We start from the raw sequence: 16,590 nt of genomic DNA, 5'->3' as shown, positions 1-16,590 counted from the left end.
CACACACACACACACACACACACACACACACACACACACACACACACACACACACACACACACACACACACACACACACACACACACACACACACACACACACACTCTCAATCACTAACTGACTCACAAACTGTCTCACACACTGACTGACCTGTCTCAAAAATAATTTTAACTCTATTGCTGTTACCAACCCCCACTCTTTTCACTCCGATCACCGTCACTCTCTGTCTCTCTCAAATGTTTGGGCGCAATGGCCGATGCTGCACTACCGTCTCCATTTTGTCACATTTGGGCAAACAGCTGTTTGTGATCAGCTGACTGATCACGTGTTTTTTCGGTTAACCCCTTCATCTACAGGTCCAATATTAACGCACAGGCTGCGCAACAGTGTAATATACAGTAAATCAATGAAAAAACACATTCACGGTTTAAACCGTGAATGAGCCCGTGGCAGGTAAAGGGGTACATTTTGATTCACGAGTAGAACCGTGGATAGTAGGTAATGTGTTAATGTTTTGGTTAGGTTTCCACATGGACTTTAAATGAGAGCTTGGCGTCTAGCCAAATGCCCAGATATTTATAAGACGTGACCAGCTCAATTTTTTTTCACCTTTTAGAGTGTAAACATGGAGTCAAATTGACCCTTAGCGATCCATTTGGTTCCATTTGTAAAGTATCAGAGTTAAATTAAGACTAAGGATATTACAGGGTAGATTGTGGTCGCAGAGAGAGAAAAAAAACAACTGGGGAAAATAGCCGATCTACAAGCTCACAACATGTCACTATGCAATGAGATGTGTGCGTATAGGTCTGCTATTTTCAAAATATTAGAAACAAAAAAATCTTCAGATCCCTGGTACAAAATATTTTTCTAGATGGGGGTCCGCAGTCAAATACATATTAATTTAGGGGTCCTTGAGTGAGTTGAGCTATGCAAAACAGACATCATAATTTTGTCTGCCTTTCATTATTTTCAAACCTTTGTTCTCTCTCTGCCTTTTAATTACCGTACTTCAAAGCAAAAACAAGTACCTTACGTCATTGCTAAGTGAACTATTAAAGCTAAAAACACATTTGTGTGGGTTTACTCTCTCTAAAGGGATTTAAAATGTTATTCTTGCAAGTGTTGTTCCTATCAGCTTCCATGGAATACTACTACTTTTGTATGAGGATGCAATGTTTCAAACTCAGTTTACTAGGAGTGCAATGGACGTCGCATCAAGTAGGATAAACTTTAAATTGTCGTTACGAAAGTTTCTTGAATTTTGATGGAACCGGTTCATTTAGGCTACATTATTGAGCAAGGGAGGAGAGCAACATCAAAGTTGTATTATCCTATCCTATTCTGATCTCTCTCTCTCACTCTCTCTCTCTCTCTCTCTCTCTCTCACTCTCTAACTCTCTCACTCACTCTCTGACTTTAGGTAGGAAGTAGTTCTGAACCAAAGCAGATAGGGGGCAGCAGTGTTCTATATGGAAACCCAAACCTCATCAAACCCATCCCAGTTAAACCAGCCTCTCAGGTAACACACGAACACACGAACACACGAACACACACACACACACACACACACACACACACACACACACACACACACACACACACACACACACACACACACACACACACACACACACACACACACACACACACACACACTATTGTCTGGGCTATGGAGACCCATATTTCTGATTAGAGCAATGATTCTCAAACTTTTAACTTTTTTTGATACCATTTTTCAACCAATGGAACCCCAATCTACACTGTACAATCCTCAGTGCTCTTGAGGGTGTGCAAATGTAACCGTCCATTTGGTTCTATATTTGTGCACCCCCTCAGACCCATAACTGTTGTCCCCCGGTGGTCCCTGGACCTGATGTTGGGACACTTGAGGGCCAGTCTGGAGCCATGGAATTCCATATTTAGGCACAGGGTTCCTACGGTCATTAAATAATTGAAATGAGAATAACAGCTTTCCTAGGCCTATCACAATTATTACATAATAATCGCCTAATCGCAATTACTTGAGATCATTTTTTGCATAATCATTCCTAATCATTTCCATGTAAAAACAATGGCATATATTTTCAAACATTTTCAGAAATAGTGGAAATAGCAGATCTGAGCTTGTAGATTGGCTATTTTCACTATAATTTTTTTTTAAAGTAATACAAATGTAATTACTACTGTATATATCTATGTTATTTGTGATATCTGCCTTGTGCAACTTTTGTTCGAAGCCTAAAACGGAAACGTAATTTTTATTAATAATGTTCCAATGTTCAATGACAGAAACACAATTAAATCGTTAATTGCAATTATTTCAGTGACAATTAATTGTCAATTAAATGTCATAATCGTGACAGCTCGGATGTATACCGGACCTCATGTGACAAAAAGAACACATCTTCAAGCTAACGACGCCTCGCACCTTGATGCAATGTTAGCTTGTAGATCTGTTATTTTTGCCACATTCCCTCTTGTTACAGTGTGCCAAGAGTTCCAGTCATTTAAGTAACCTGGAGAGACACCAGTATATCCACACTGGAGAAAAAGCTTACATCTGTAAACAGTGTGACAGAAGTTTCAGTTGTGTGTAGGTGCTTTGCATGTACATCAGCTATTTGAAAATAGCAGATCTACAAGCTCACAACGCGTCGCAATGCGACGCGTTGTGAGCTTGTAGATCGTCTATTTTCAAATAAAACCTTGCGGGGAAATTATAGTAAGCAGATCTGGCAACCCTGCCAGCGTCTCCACGCTGGAGAAAAAGCATACATCTCTAAACAGTGTGACCAGAGTTTTACTGACTTAGGTGATCTGAAGACACACCAGCATATCCACACTGGAGACAAACCTTTCCACTGTAAACAGTGTGGCGAGAATTTTAATGAGTCAAGTAAGCTGAAGATACACCAGCGTATCCACACTGGAGAAAGACACAATGTGACAATGAGTTTCAGTCAGTCATATGGTCTGAAGAGACACCAAAGATTCTCTTGGCTATATATTATATTATATGAAGGAACGTCAGTGTCTTCTCATTCCATTTCTATCCACAAGACGGTGCTGAAAACACCAACACAAACGTGGTCACATGTTCAAGTAGCAAATACGGTGGCAGCATACTTTACGTCCAGCAGAACAAGAACTATGGTGGTGGGTACTGCACTGGGTACTCTGATAACGAGTATTGCATAACCGAGAACAACTTACATTGTTCCTGAGTCGGATGGAGCCCATTGGGCTAGTCGGTAAGAATGTGGGGGTACCCTGTGGGCAAGACTGACAATAGACCCTGTCATCAGTCCAATTTTGGACATGTCAATTTTCTAAAACTGGCACAATTATGGATGCGCGTACTGATTAATTGGCTAACTCGGCTGATGTTGGCAAATAAGATGACATTCACCCATATCAGTGGCCTGTGTTTATCTTGTCATAAATTCAGTTTTACAGTATGTGATTGAATTTGTACTGAAATACTTTAAAACAGTTAGCTTTTATAATGAAGATATATTTGTTTCCCTGGCACAAAAGAGGGAATGAATATGAATAACAACAAAAGCAAAAACAAAAACAAAAAAGAAACATCGACTGTCGGCCAAATTGTTATTTTACACTTTGGTATTGGCCCAGAATTTCCCAATCAGTACACCCCTGTCAAAAATTGTGAAAATAGCCGCAGCCGTCTTTCGTACGACAAAGAATATTGGGCACAAATAGTTGAAGATCATCTCCAATGTGACAGAAATATAAGGTACGGGACTACGGGCACTCGGGCCGAAGATTTTCAAAAACTCAATGTTCATGCGCAATGAAATGTTTATCCCTAGCTGTTTATATGTGCCCATCCGCATTATCCATAGAGGACTGGATTAAAAGGCAAGACCACTATAGTAGAGGTTTGGGTTGTGTATTTACCTTGCCATGATGTAACTCCAGAGGTGGACAAGAAATCAAAAATAATTGCTCCATTGATTAGAAATTGATAATTCAAAATATGATCCTCATTGCACGGTAAACCAGCTCTCAAAGTCACTCTTTTAGCACATAAACGACACAAACAAAGTTGATTCAGACAACATCACCAAACCCAGTATTGTTTGTTTTTTAAATAAAAATGTCAACTTCCTGTTGATTTTGCTAATTCTATTAAGAAAACCCGGACTGGATCCGCCGATCCGGATCTTCAAAAAGTAAAATCAGCAGGAAGTTGACATTTTTATTAAACAAATAAACAGTACTGGGTTTGATGTTCTATATTGTCAGAATCAGCTTTGTTTGCGTTCGTTTACATGCTAAAAGAGTGACTTTGAGAGCTGTTTTGCCGTGCAATGTAAGTCAATGAGGAGCATATTTTGAATTATCAATTTCTAATCAATGGAGCAATTATTTTTTTATTTCTTGTCCACCTTTTGGAGTTACAGGTAAATACACAACCCAAACCACTACCAAAGTGGTCTTGCCCTTTAAAGATGGAAGAGTTCTGCAGAGTTCCTCTTTGGTCAAATGCACCACAGAGTCAGACACTGCAGTCTAATCGCTGATGATAATCAGTGCCGTCTCGACACCTGTCCAGGTGAATTAGTTATTATACAGTTGCAGTCTCCTGATGTCCTCGTTGCGGAAGTCGATGCGGCGCGCCAGGACCTGACGGACCTCTGCTGGTGTCAGTCTCCATGTCAGAGGCCCCGGGTTTGGTCCCCAGTAATCCAGGATCTCATCTACCCGCTCTAAATTGAGGATGGTGGCCATTTGTGTGAGTTTAGCAAATGTATCCCTGATGGTCCAGGTGGTTACGGTGGTGAGGTAGGCAACAAGAGAACGCAGCTCCTTGTCAAACTGCAGCCCTCCTAGCCTGCTGAACGTGCATTTGAGGACGGCCTTCTCCATCTCGATGGATACTAAACTGGTCATCAGACTGGTCAGCTTGTCATAGATGACTGGAGAAAGGCCCACCTTGAACTCAGCCGTGAGTTGCTCCAAATTAACAATGAGCTGTTGTACCCAGGGGTCGTTGGCCTCGTAGTCATTAAACTTCTCCTCTTCTATGTTGTGTGAGGTGGACAAGAGACAGCTGATCCACAGTTTTACCTGTGGCTTCATGGCGGTGGTGTTCAGCTCAGTCAGACCCACCTGTAACAGATCTTTGAATTTGCCGGACGTGTTCACAAGGTCTGACAGACAGCTGTCGATTTTGGCTTGTTCGCCCGAACCCGCTCCCTGCGTGAACAACTTGGAACAATCATTCTGGAGGTTCCTCTTCAGAATGAGGATGTTCTGACTGCACACCTCCACGTTGTTCAACGTCACCAGAAATGCTGCCTTGGCTTGCTCCGTGCTCTCGATCCCCAGCGTGTTGAACTTGCCCTGCTGCAAGCTGCTCTGCATGAGGCTGACTGCGCTGGTGACGCCACGCTGGATGTCCTGCAGCCTGGTGGCAGGGAAACCATGCCTCAGCTTAATGCACAGCGCCTCCCCGAAGTCAGACAGCAGCACGGAGGTGGCGTGATTGATCATGGCACACAGGCAGTCGACACTGGAGCTGGACAAGGCTCTACCGATGCACTTCTTCACAATGTAGAAGCAGTCATCCACCATGCTGGATGTCAGCTGGCCCTTCTCGTATGTATCCATGGCAACAGCCTTGCGGACGGTCTCTCTCATGTAATATTCCTCCATTGGAATGTAGTAACCAATCAGCTCCTGCATGGTGGTGCTCAGCGAGCAGTGTTTGAGCAACTCCTCCACGTTCTGCTGATGATCCTGTGAGATGCTCTGGCCGTCCAAGACCTCAAAGTCAGCCGTCATGCGACGACGCAGGAAGCGCAAGTAGAGCTCCGACCTGGCGTTCATTAGGGTCACCTCCGTCAGGACGGGGTCCAATTCCCTGGGCTCGATTCTATGTGGCGGTGCGCTCCTCATCATGTGGCTCTTGACAATCTGAAACTTATTGCGTTCCCTCTGTTGGATGAACTTATCCACTATCTTCTGAGCCTGACGGTCACACTCTTGCTGCAGGTGTGTGCTGAGGGTGTACAGGTGGCCGAAACCGTAATATCTTTCTATGATGGGCCGATGGGTCTCCACCGCACGAGCAGTGCCTTCCAGTAACAGCGTCAGAGTGTCGGCAAAGACCAGTGCTGCTCTCTTCTCCCCTAGGTCTCCACCTGCCGCTAGGAGCAGGTTCTCCTCAGCTTTGTAGGCCAGCTGGCTGCAGAGGTATTTGCCAAAGCGGGCCAGGCCCTCTTGATGGAGGCCCAACAGAGGGAAGATCTTGAAGAATCTCTCCACTTGTGCCAGGTCCACAGCTGCCACTGCCTCGTCCAGACGCTCAGACACAATGATCTTCAGTTTCTGTTCCGCCTCTTGTAGCATCGTCAGACTTGCATCCGCAGCACAGCTCTCCTCTCCCTGGCGGATCAGTTCGATGACTGATTGGTCCAGAGAGAGATAACGATGGATGTGGGCGGCAGCCTGTTCATAATCCTCATTAAGCAAAGCTGTCTGCACGCCATCCGAACAGAATTTCAGATCTAGGATGTCGTCAGCCCGCTGGATGACCTTATAAAGCCGTGTCTTCGCCAGGTCAAGCTGTCGTACCTTTCGGCTCACGTTCTCAACCAGGCTGCATGTAAATGTGATCCTACCTGATAGCTGACTGGCATCTCTTTCAGTCAACTGTAAGTTGGCCCCCATGCTCTGCAGTGCCAACATCTTAGTATGAATGGTTCCCTGCTGCGCCACCAGTTTGTCCAGCTCAGCCTCCACCTCTTTCTCCTCATCACAGAGCTGCTGGTGTATTCTCTCCAGATCATCTAGCTCCGTCAGAGATGAGATGGTCTCCATGTTCACTGAGGAAACACTGGATGAGTCGTATCTCTTCACTGCTAGAGGACCACCACTATCAGCCATGTTCACACCCAACCATCCAACACGTCAACACTCTCCAGAGAAATGCAGCGGCCTGTCTTCAGGGAGGAGCCTAACCTGATGAAAGACCCCGCAGGTGTCACCGCTGATGCCAAGAGAACTGCTAGCAGAAGTGTTGCGGCAATCGGAAGTGGCTATGGAGCCTCGGAGCCACTGGCAGCAGGCTGCTACAGAGCATTTTCAGTTAGACACATTAACGAGCTGACCAAGGACAAAATAAAGCTAGCCAGAGCAAAAGAAAGACTTGGGATACGCTGACCCCCTCCTTCCCTCCTCACCAGCTTTTAGGCTGAGCTGATGCGAATCTGGCGTCATCACATATGTGATTAACTACATCTTGCCCAAATATGGAGTTCCACACGGCTCCATACTGGCCTCCAAGTAATCTGTTCAGAAATATCGGATAACCATGGCAACCTCATATCAACTGCAAACAGTAGATTCTGTCAGCGCTACTGCCTTAAAAATGTAATGTTGTTAGTAGAAACTAGACCATACCCGGTCGGCGCAGCGCATCCGTGGGGGGATATGCGCACATGATCTGGCAACCCGGGATGCAGTTCGTCCCATAGCTGGGCAGCCCCGTAACCATGGCGACAGTGTTTGACACAAAAACGCTAATAAGAAGCTGAGATTTGATGAAATTGAAAAACGGGCTTCACAGTTAAGTTCAGATGGTAATGGTCAATGGCTGTGTGCAAAATCAGAGCAATTGGTCCAGCCACTGAGGAGAACCGGGTGTCTTCACCACCACCACTACTACAAACGCACAGAGGTTACTAGAATTATAGTAGGATAGACACAGACGCACCTGGAAGGAAGTGGACGTAAAAAGGGCAGGAGCCAAACCCAGGGTCCTGTTTAACACAACAAAGGAGGTTGTAGGAAAGTCCTCGTTAAGCCACCAATTGTGATTGGATGCCCCTTGGTTGACACAGCCCTTATTAGTTATTGGATTCAGCTTGCATGCTTTACTAAGTCAGTTTGTTCAGTTTGACCTGAGGAGCTGTGTGTTTTTCCTTTTCCTGGTCGTGCATGTTTATGACAGTAGAAGTAAGTGTTTTTTTGTTTATTGTAGAATATGGAAAGGTATTGTAACATGCTTGAATCGCAGTTATGTTTCTGTCATTGTTTATGTTGGTTACACATGCAGTGTTTGTTTTGTAGTGTTTTCTTTCACATTTGCAGTCATATCCTCTGTGTTAAAGTTTATTGTGAATTATTAGTATGATGGTGGTGCTGTACCTAATGTGAGAATAAGTTGACTGCCGACTGTTCATTATATTGTGTGGATTATTAACCCATTAAAAGACCGGGAACGTATCTGTGTCATTTCAGATTTCTTTGGGCTATTACAAAAAATAGCAGATATACAAGCTCATAGCACGGCACGAGTTCTGCGCTATGAGCTTTTATATCTGCTTTTTTTTTTTTATCGTGAACATTTCTACAAAACTTTGAATATATATTTAGAATTTTTTAAACCGAACATTTGTGAATCAAATCTTTTAGATTTAGAAGACATTTGTAGATCCCCCAGAAGCAAAGATTTGAGTTACAAATGATTTGAACAAATTTTCATGATTATTAAAAAAATAGCAGATCTACAAGCTCATAGCGCGGCACCGAGTGCCGCGCTATGAGCTTGTAGATCTGCTATTTTTCAATAGCCAAAGAAATCTAAAATGACACAGATGCGGTCTTAAAGGGTTAAGAGATGTGTCATAATTTGTGTTTTGTAGACCGCACGCATATCCTGTGAGTAAAGACACTGAACAGAAGCTCCTCCCTCTGTGATTCTTTTACCGGAGTCATAAAATCCATAGTTCACCAGTTCTCCTCCAGCACAACTGTAGAGGCCCTAGACCTCTGTTATAGAGGTGGTGCCCCCAGAGCCAAAAACAAAAGGGGTTCCCAGATTGCATATCAACAAACATGGATGTCGCGAGTTGCCTTTTTAACACCCTACCTCGTATTCTCTCTCTCTCTCTGTCTCTCCCTGTCTTCAGGACACAGAGGTCACTGATTCCAGATCTGTCTCTCTGGATGTTCTGTTTGGCTTCTCCCCCCAACAATCTCCTGTCTCCCGAGCGGGGCCAAAGGTCACCGACGGCGAACCAGCAAGTAGCAGCAGCGCCCACGGACGGCCGCCCGTTGCTCGCTCGCTGTCGTACGACACCGTCAGCGGCGCCGTAACCCTGGTCAGCGGGGGCCCGGGTCTTCAGGGGCCGAGCCCATTGATGTCGGGGTCGACCCCTCAACAGCACTGCACCGTTGTGCACAAATTGATCCCGGGTAAGCCCGGCACAATTATTACATGGTCGCAATTATTTGAGATAATCACAGTTATTTCAGAATCGTTTCCATTCATCTGTATAAATGAAAATAGCTGATCTACAAGCTCACAATAGGTCGCGGTGTGACACGTTGTGAGCCTGTAGATCGGCTATTTTAGGTATTTAAAAAATAAAAAAGTAAAAAAATTATTAAATGCATTTGGCCAAAGTACATTATTTATTTTTATATTATTATTGGTAGTGGTCATTGTCAGCCATTTGTTTGTATTTTTAAATTATTTCCCATATTGGCTGTTGCAATTTTTGTTCACAAAGCCTAAAAGGCAAACAGTAATATCATTTAGATTGATACATTCCAATGTTCCAATGCCAAAATCACAATGAATCATTCATCTCAATTATTTGTATTAATCAACTAAAATGTCGTGATCGTGACAGCCATAATCCCGGGGCAGACGCTGCAGACGCTGTCAGAGTCTCCTGAGAACCGATTGATGGAGAACGGAGCGCCCGTCCCCTTAGACCTGCACCTGAATCCGCACCTTCATCACCATCATCATCACCTCCTTCATCATCAGCCGCTGCATCATCTCCACCACCATCATCTTCCTCAACTTCCTCTATGTTGGCCCCGCACCCCTCCCCAGCCCGTCCAGCCCTTATTGGTGGAGTCGGCAGGCTGTCGCCACCCCCTACCCCCCGCCAGCCACCCGCTCTTCTTCAACCTGTGTAAGCTCCGCCAGATGACGCCCAGCCAATCGGCAACCTGCAAACAAGGAGCAGGTAGGAGGCACTGGTTTCACCTTGCAAGTTCTATTCGTCTGTCTGTCTGTCTCTCTATATGTCTGTCTGTCTGTCCTTCTATATGTCTGTCTGTCTGCCTGCCTGCCATATTTTAGCAGTGGTGGGGCATCGCAGCTGAATGCATATAGGGTAAACACTGTACTAGGAGTGTTCCAATCAAGGTTATTATAGTTAACAAAAACTAACAAAGTAATCAAAACTAAATATGAAAAAAACTAAAACATTTTAGTTAACTGAAAGGCTTTTTAAAAAAAACTTACACCAACTGTAACTGTATTGTGATCATAGAGAAAATGTCCGTACTTTCCGTCTGTGTCAATTTAAGCCTAGTACGCCCTTTTGGGTAAATATAAATACAAATCTAGTTTTTCAAAAATGTTAGGTTTTAGTTTTAACATAGCTTCAAGTTTATTTTCCCAGCTCACGCAAGAGGTTCTGTAGACTTGCCATTAAAAGGACAAGTAAACAGGTTAAGATATATGTAAAGTAATATTCTGTGATGCTGAAAGCTTATAGACCAGCCTAATAATTATTGCAGGAAACAAACATCAGGACAAACATAAACACAACTTTCCTCCAAAGAGCTCATGAATATTTTAGTATCGACCAGCACAGCCCTATTGTCTTAGTCTACTTTCCTATGTATCATGTCTACCTTCTGTCTCTACCTTCTGTATCTGTCTACCTTCCTATTAATACACTGTCTGTCTGTCTGTCAGGTGTGATTTCTCCTCATGAGCTTCTCCAGAGACTCCAGATGGTCCAGCAGCAGCAGCAGCAGACTCATCCTACATCCTACAATCCAGCCAGAGCGCCCGCAGGCCTGGCTGCTCGTTTCCCAAATCAATTCTCAGGCTCTCCTGGAGGTCCAGGGATCTCCACCACAACACCCCAAAAAGAGCTGCAGTTTCACGACAGTCCAGGGAGTTCCACCACCACAACACCCCAAAAACAGCTGCAGTTTCATGGCGGTCCAGGGATCTTCACCACAACACCCCAAAAAGAGCTGCAGTTTCATCGCGGTCCAGGGATCTCCACCACCACAACACCCCAAAAACAGCTGCAGTTTCATGGCGGTCCAGGGATCTCCACCACCACAACTCCCCAAAAACAGCTGCAGTTTCATGGCGGTCCAGGGATGTCCACCTCAACACCCCAAAAAGAGCTGCAGTATCATGGCGGTCCAGGGTTGTCCACCTCAACACCCCAAAAAGAGCTGCAGTATCATGGCGGTCCAGGGATGTTCACCTCAACACCCCAAAAAGAGCTGCAGTATCATGGCGGTCCAGGGTTGTCCATCTCTACACCCAACAAAGACCTGCAGTTTCAGGTAAACTACTAATAATCATAACAAAAAAGGGTCAAGCGCATATCTCTGCCAAGCCGCTGTAAGAGGCAGTAGGCCCTCGGTGCTAACAGCGCAATGCCAATTAGTGCAGAGCGCAAGGCGCAATCCCTGTTTTACCCCAGACGCAGTAGTTCATTTCACACCTCGCGCCCGCAATGTCTATACCAAATGCTCTTGGGCCAATTTGAAATGTGCTGTGTGCACTTGTGTGCATTTAAATAACATTGGGTGGATAAAACTACTGGTTGGTAATGGCAGCATAGCATTTCATTGAATATATTTGGTAGGTTATATGTGTTGTTAATGTGTTTTTGGATGAGGTGTTGTAATATTGAAGCGTAAAGATGTTGTCCTGTGATAGCAGCATTGTTTGAGTAGCTTAGAGTTATGTACATACTGTAGTGGCAGAATAAATGCAACTGTATGTCGTATTGGAGGACAGAAATGATATCATTATTACTCTCTGTCTGTCTGTCTTATCTGTCTCCAGGGAATGTCTCTTCATGATGTTCCAGCGCATGTGCTCCTGTCTCCCAGTGTCTTCTCCCAGTCCAAGTCCTCTGCTGGTGGACGTTCAGGAATGTCCCAGGACACTTGTCCTGTTCTGACCAGAGCTCAGCTACAGACCACTCTGCTGAAACTCTTACAGGTTAGTGGAGGGTAGGGATGTCAGTGAACACACACACACACACACACACACACACACACACACACACACACACACACACACACACACACACACACACACACACACACATACTGTAACTATACAGACTAACTTCCATAAACTAATGCTCAAAACGTCATATTATTCGTCACTATTTCAGCCTGTTCTTCTGTCCTGCACCTGGACCTTTATCTTTTGGATGTGCATTTGATGTGTGAACTTTTTCCATACACTATCATAGATACTGGTACACCACATGAGTTTTTCCATTTTAATTGTGTTTTATTCTGGCAGGCAGTGGTTGTGGAACATGCTATTTGCACTGCTTTTTTATAGTATTTTATTATGAATATATTTTCATCTTCTTAGTGTGGTTGCGACAAGAGTATAGTCGTTGTTTTTATTTTTGTCACACTGTTGATGAGGTTCTAAGTACAAACATTTCACTGCCTGCAAAACACACACACACTTTTGTGTTTCAGACTGACGGTTGCTTCCTGGACTCCATCTATGAAGCTTACCTCAGTACCACAAAGAAGTACTGACCTGTCTGTCCGGACACCATACCTGTTGGTCGCTGCAACCTACCTGTCTGTCTGAACAACATATCCATCTTTCTCTTCAACCTGTCTGTCTAATTAGTAGCAAATTAACAGACATTGTATTATTCACAGAATCATCTTCCTTGACTAGAAACACTGTTAACCAACTGGTCATATGCTTATTTAGTTTAACTAGATACCAATACAGTACACTCATCTAACTAGACACACAGATGTCAAACTAAACACACAAACAGTTTTAACTACAGTTTTTTCACACACAACTGTTTTAGTTGCACTGTTACACAACTAGTCTCAGTTATTTAACTAGTATGTAATCATTTTACTACTCAGAGAAACATCTAAAAAGTCTAAAAAGTATTGACATACTTTCTAACAAAGTCACCACAGTAATTTCAACACCAGCTATCTTCATATATATAAGTAACTAGACAGTAGGGCTGCAACGGTTAATCAGAATTAATCGATTATAAAAGATTAACGATAATCATAATGCCAAAATAACTACAAGCTACTCAAGCGAACTTGTAGATCATCTATTTTCTATATTTTTGCAAATTATGAGTCAGGGTTTAAGTGGTTAATCCGACTAATTGATTTACTGTAGTCGTTGATTTAAAAACTAATCGTGTAAAATGGTTTTTGTGTTGATTCATTGATAGATTTTTTGTTATAAAAAAAACCTCACTCCTGGATTATTAAATTAATCAAAAAAGTAATCGATAGAATAATCGCTAGTGAAATAATCGATAGTTGCAGCCCTACTTCAAGCTAGTTATAGATAACACCAGCAAGTCACCTACGTTGCCAACTAACTAGTCTTCCAGTTGTTGGACCCGAAGAATTGAAAGAGAAACATAGTTGACTTCAAATGTAACGAAGTGTAAAAATCAAATGTTTCTAAAGTTCAACTTCACTCCTCAAGAACATATACTTTTATTCTAATTCTCACAGGGATGTTTTATAATGTTGCTTATAAGACCTTATTCTTTGTCATTTTGAATTGTAGATATTGTTCTTTTAAATTATTGTGTTTAGCAGTTCCTTGTTACAGATCTTTTCAGCTTTGATAGCAACTCTTGTAAGAAGTGGTTGCTGTTCCCCACGAGTTAGCTAGTTAGCAGTTGAATTAATGGATGCACCTAGCAGCAGGCTGACTGCTGAAATGTCTTGGAAAATAATATTACAAAGTAATACTGTTCCTACCACTGAAGATTTGAACATTTAAATGTTTAATATAATTTGTATTATAACAATTCTAAATTATGGGGTATCTGTTAAACTTGTGCTACCTCATACAGCTGCTTTGTGATAGGAGCTGTGATTGCAATCTCATGTCAGGAACAACGTGGAATGACTCAAACGCAGGAACTATAACTCGAAACCCAAACATTAACAAGCACAACAGAAGAATAACACAGAGAACCTTAGACTACAACTAAGTAAACACAGCCAGAGTTTGTAAAGTCTCTTGACCTCCTTAATCTTAATTTATGATCTGTCGTGCACCAAAAATAGCATACATACAAGCTCACAACGCGTTGCATCCATGACTCGTGAGCTTGTATTTGCTATTTTCGACGCATTATGAATCAGGCTTTAGCCAACCTGGCTCAGGTGGACCTCTCAGGTGTGTTGTGTAAACAGCATAGAGATTCTACACTGCCACACAGTAGCTGAGTTAATTGATATTGAATATCATAGCTGTCAGGCGGAAACCTTGTACCTGTTTGTCCAAATCCATTACTTTAATTGTGTTCCAATGGATCCAATATAGTTATTATTTAGTCACAAGATTTTCATTTCACAAGATTTTTTTATTATTTCCCAAATTAGTGAAAATAGTCGATATACAAGCTCACATCACGATGCGAAGGTGTGACCTTATAGATCTGCTGTTTTTGCTACTTTTGTACAATGTTGTACGACAAAGTATAAAATAGAACATTGATTTATTAATAAAAAGACAAAATATGGACATACAAGGTTTCTGGCCAACAGCAACAATATAGTTGGTACATAAATCAGTAAACAAGATGATTAAAACTATAAACATATTACTTTAAGTTACCAAAACAATTTAATAGAAATATTTTTCTCCTATTTTTCTATTTGTCACAAAATGTCCTATATTATCATAGTTCAGCTGAAGCAATAATTCAGATAATGGCATATATGGTTTGTCAGTTACAGTATGTAGTTTGTTTAAAATGATCGTTTCAAATGATCAGTTTGTTATACAGGCAGATCTGACATAAAAAAGGACAGCCACGTTTTACACTATAACCAGTGTTTCGTTTTTGTAAAGAATGTCTTGTTCTTGAATAAAGTGGATTTTATTTGAACTGGAGAATACGTCTTTGTGAAATGTAATTGTCTTCATTTCAGTTTTTGTGGATGATGTGTATTGAAGACTTGACTAACATTAAACAATATATGACAGAAAAACATCACAATCATAGACAATAATACAACATAACATTGGAATACAAGTGTAACTGTTTTTTCTTTGCATTGTGTTGAAAAAGGCTGTCCCAGGAATATTTGGAAGGTTCAAGGTTCAACTTTATTAACAACACTAATTGCAAGTAAAACGTCATTGTGCACTAAAAACCAACACAGCTACAGTCTGAAGAGTACCACGTTGACAACCTCCGTTTATTCTGACACAGAAGAAAAAACACGTCTCCAGTATGTTTGCAGTCCATGGACTCCTCTCGCTCCAATATGGAAATACAAATGGCACGCGATATGATAACAATTAGACTACATAATAAAACAACAATTGTTGAGCTTGTTTTTTCCAATTAGCTGTGTGTGCTCATGTGGCTTAGTCACTACTTTTGGACTTGTTTTCGTAGAGCTGACTGCTTGTTTCTCTTGCAAAATCTGCCAACACTGTGTTGTTAATGTTTCTAAAGTAGGCTATTCCAAATTTTTCAAAAATATTTCAAGATTTATTTTAGATAATCGATCTACAAGCTCACAATTATTGCATCGCAATATGCCACATTGTGAGCTTGTAGATAGGCTATTTTCAAATAGCTGATGTGTTGAACTGATTCTGAAGCTATATTAACTCATTTAGCTGGGGACCCCCTGAAACCCCGCCCACTCTGGATAATCAGGCAACCCTGAAACCCCTTCAAGGACCGCTGGTGGTCCCCGGACCCACTTTGAGAACCACAAAAAAATAACAATTATAGACAATCAAATTCGAAATAAAATCGAAAACAAGAAAGGACTACTTCCTCCTGCGGTGGGACTTTATCTATGGGCGGAGCAATACACATCAAACAGTAGGTGACAGTGTGAGGACCACAGAACTCCCCTGACAGATTTTGCGCCACTTTTCGAAACATCTTCTGCTCCTGTCCTGTTGAGACCAGGAGATTGAGAACCAGTGATTTTCAGAGTCAAGAGGTGGGTTTTCTATAGTTTAAGCTACGTTAACATTTGATGTAGTGGGCAGCCAGTAGGCTAATATTCGTTTTTTTCATTTATTTATTTGATTCTATTTAAGTTTAGCTCGACGCCACATACCACGCCCAAGTCAGCGGGGCCTACTGCGTCATCGATGCTCGGACCAGGCCAGGCGACACAGTGTGTGGTGTGCAAAGTAACTACCGTAAGTACATTTACTCAAGTACCTAAGTAAAAGTTTGAGATATATTTACTTTAGTGGAGTATTTCCAATGTTCAGTACTTTTACGTCTTCTATACTCCACTACAATTATTTGAACGAGATTTTGATTTTCTTTTACAAAACATACATTAATCACTTCATTCCAAAATAAATGTATATTGGGCTGAAGTCTTCATTTGGGATTTTTTTTTAGAGTATTTCTACATTGCAGATATTGATACTTTTACTTAAGTAAAAAAAATGGAGTAGGCCTACGTTTTACACCGATATTATAGGCTACATAATAATAACTTCTCTCATGAAATAATTTGTGAAGAATAGGCTCTAT

At 42.1% G+C, this 16,590-nt stretch overlaps 2 protein-coding genes across 2 annotated transcripts in view; one reads left to right on the top strand and one right to left on the bottom strand.

Moving 5' to 3' along the window:
* Positions 1–14,961, top strand: part of LOC311040171 (mRNA-decapping enzyme 1B-like) — a 39,881-nt gene extending 24,920 nt beyond the window's left edge. The window contains exons 6-11 of the mRNA XM_084050284.1: positions 1,425–1,523; positions 8,947–9,232; positions 9,673–10,017; positions 10,758–11,368; positions 11,877–12,035; positions 12,536–14,961. Coding sequence (XP_083906410.1) covers positions 1,425–1,523; positions 8,947–9,232; positions 9,673–10,017; positions 10,758–11,368; positions 11,877–12,035; positions 12,536–12,598 — 1,563 coding nt within the window. The 3' untranslated portion in view covers positions 12,599–14,961. The remainder of the gene's footprint in view (positions 1–1,424; positions 1,524–8,946; positions 9,233–9,672; positions 10,018–10,757; positions 11,369–11,876; positions 12,036–12,535) is intronic.
* LOC311040031 (conserved oligomeric Golgi complex subunit 4-like) lies at positions 4,589–6,919 on the bottom strand (the record flags this gene model as incomplete). The annotated part of the gene is made up of 1 exon (XM_084050104.1): positions 4,589–6,919. The coding sequence occupies one exon, from the start codon at positions 6,917–6,919 to the stop codon at positions 4,589–4,591; it is 2,331 nt and encodes a 776-aa protein (XP_083906230.1).
* Positions 14,962–16,590: the final 1,629 nt, after the last annotated feature.

This window comes from Gymnoscopelus microlampas (genome assembly GCF_963454915.1).
Source record: "Gymnoscopelus microlampas genome assembly, chromosome: 23".
In the NCBI taxonomy this organism is placed as follows: Eukaryota; Metazoa; Chordata; class Actinopteri; order Myctophiformes; family Myctophidae; genus Gymnoscopelus; species Gymnoscopelus microlampas.
The sequence above is the reverse complement of the archived record's forward strand: the minus strand, read 5'-3'. Positions and strand labels throughout refer to the sequence as shown.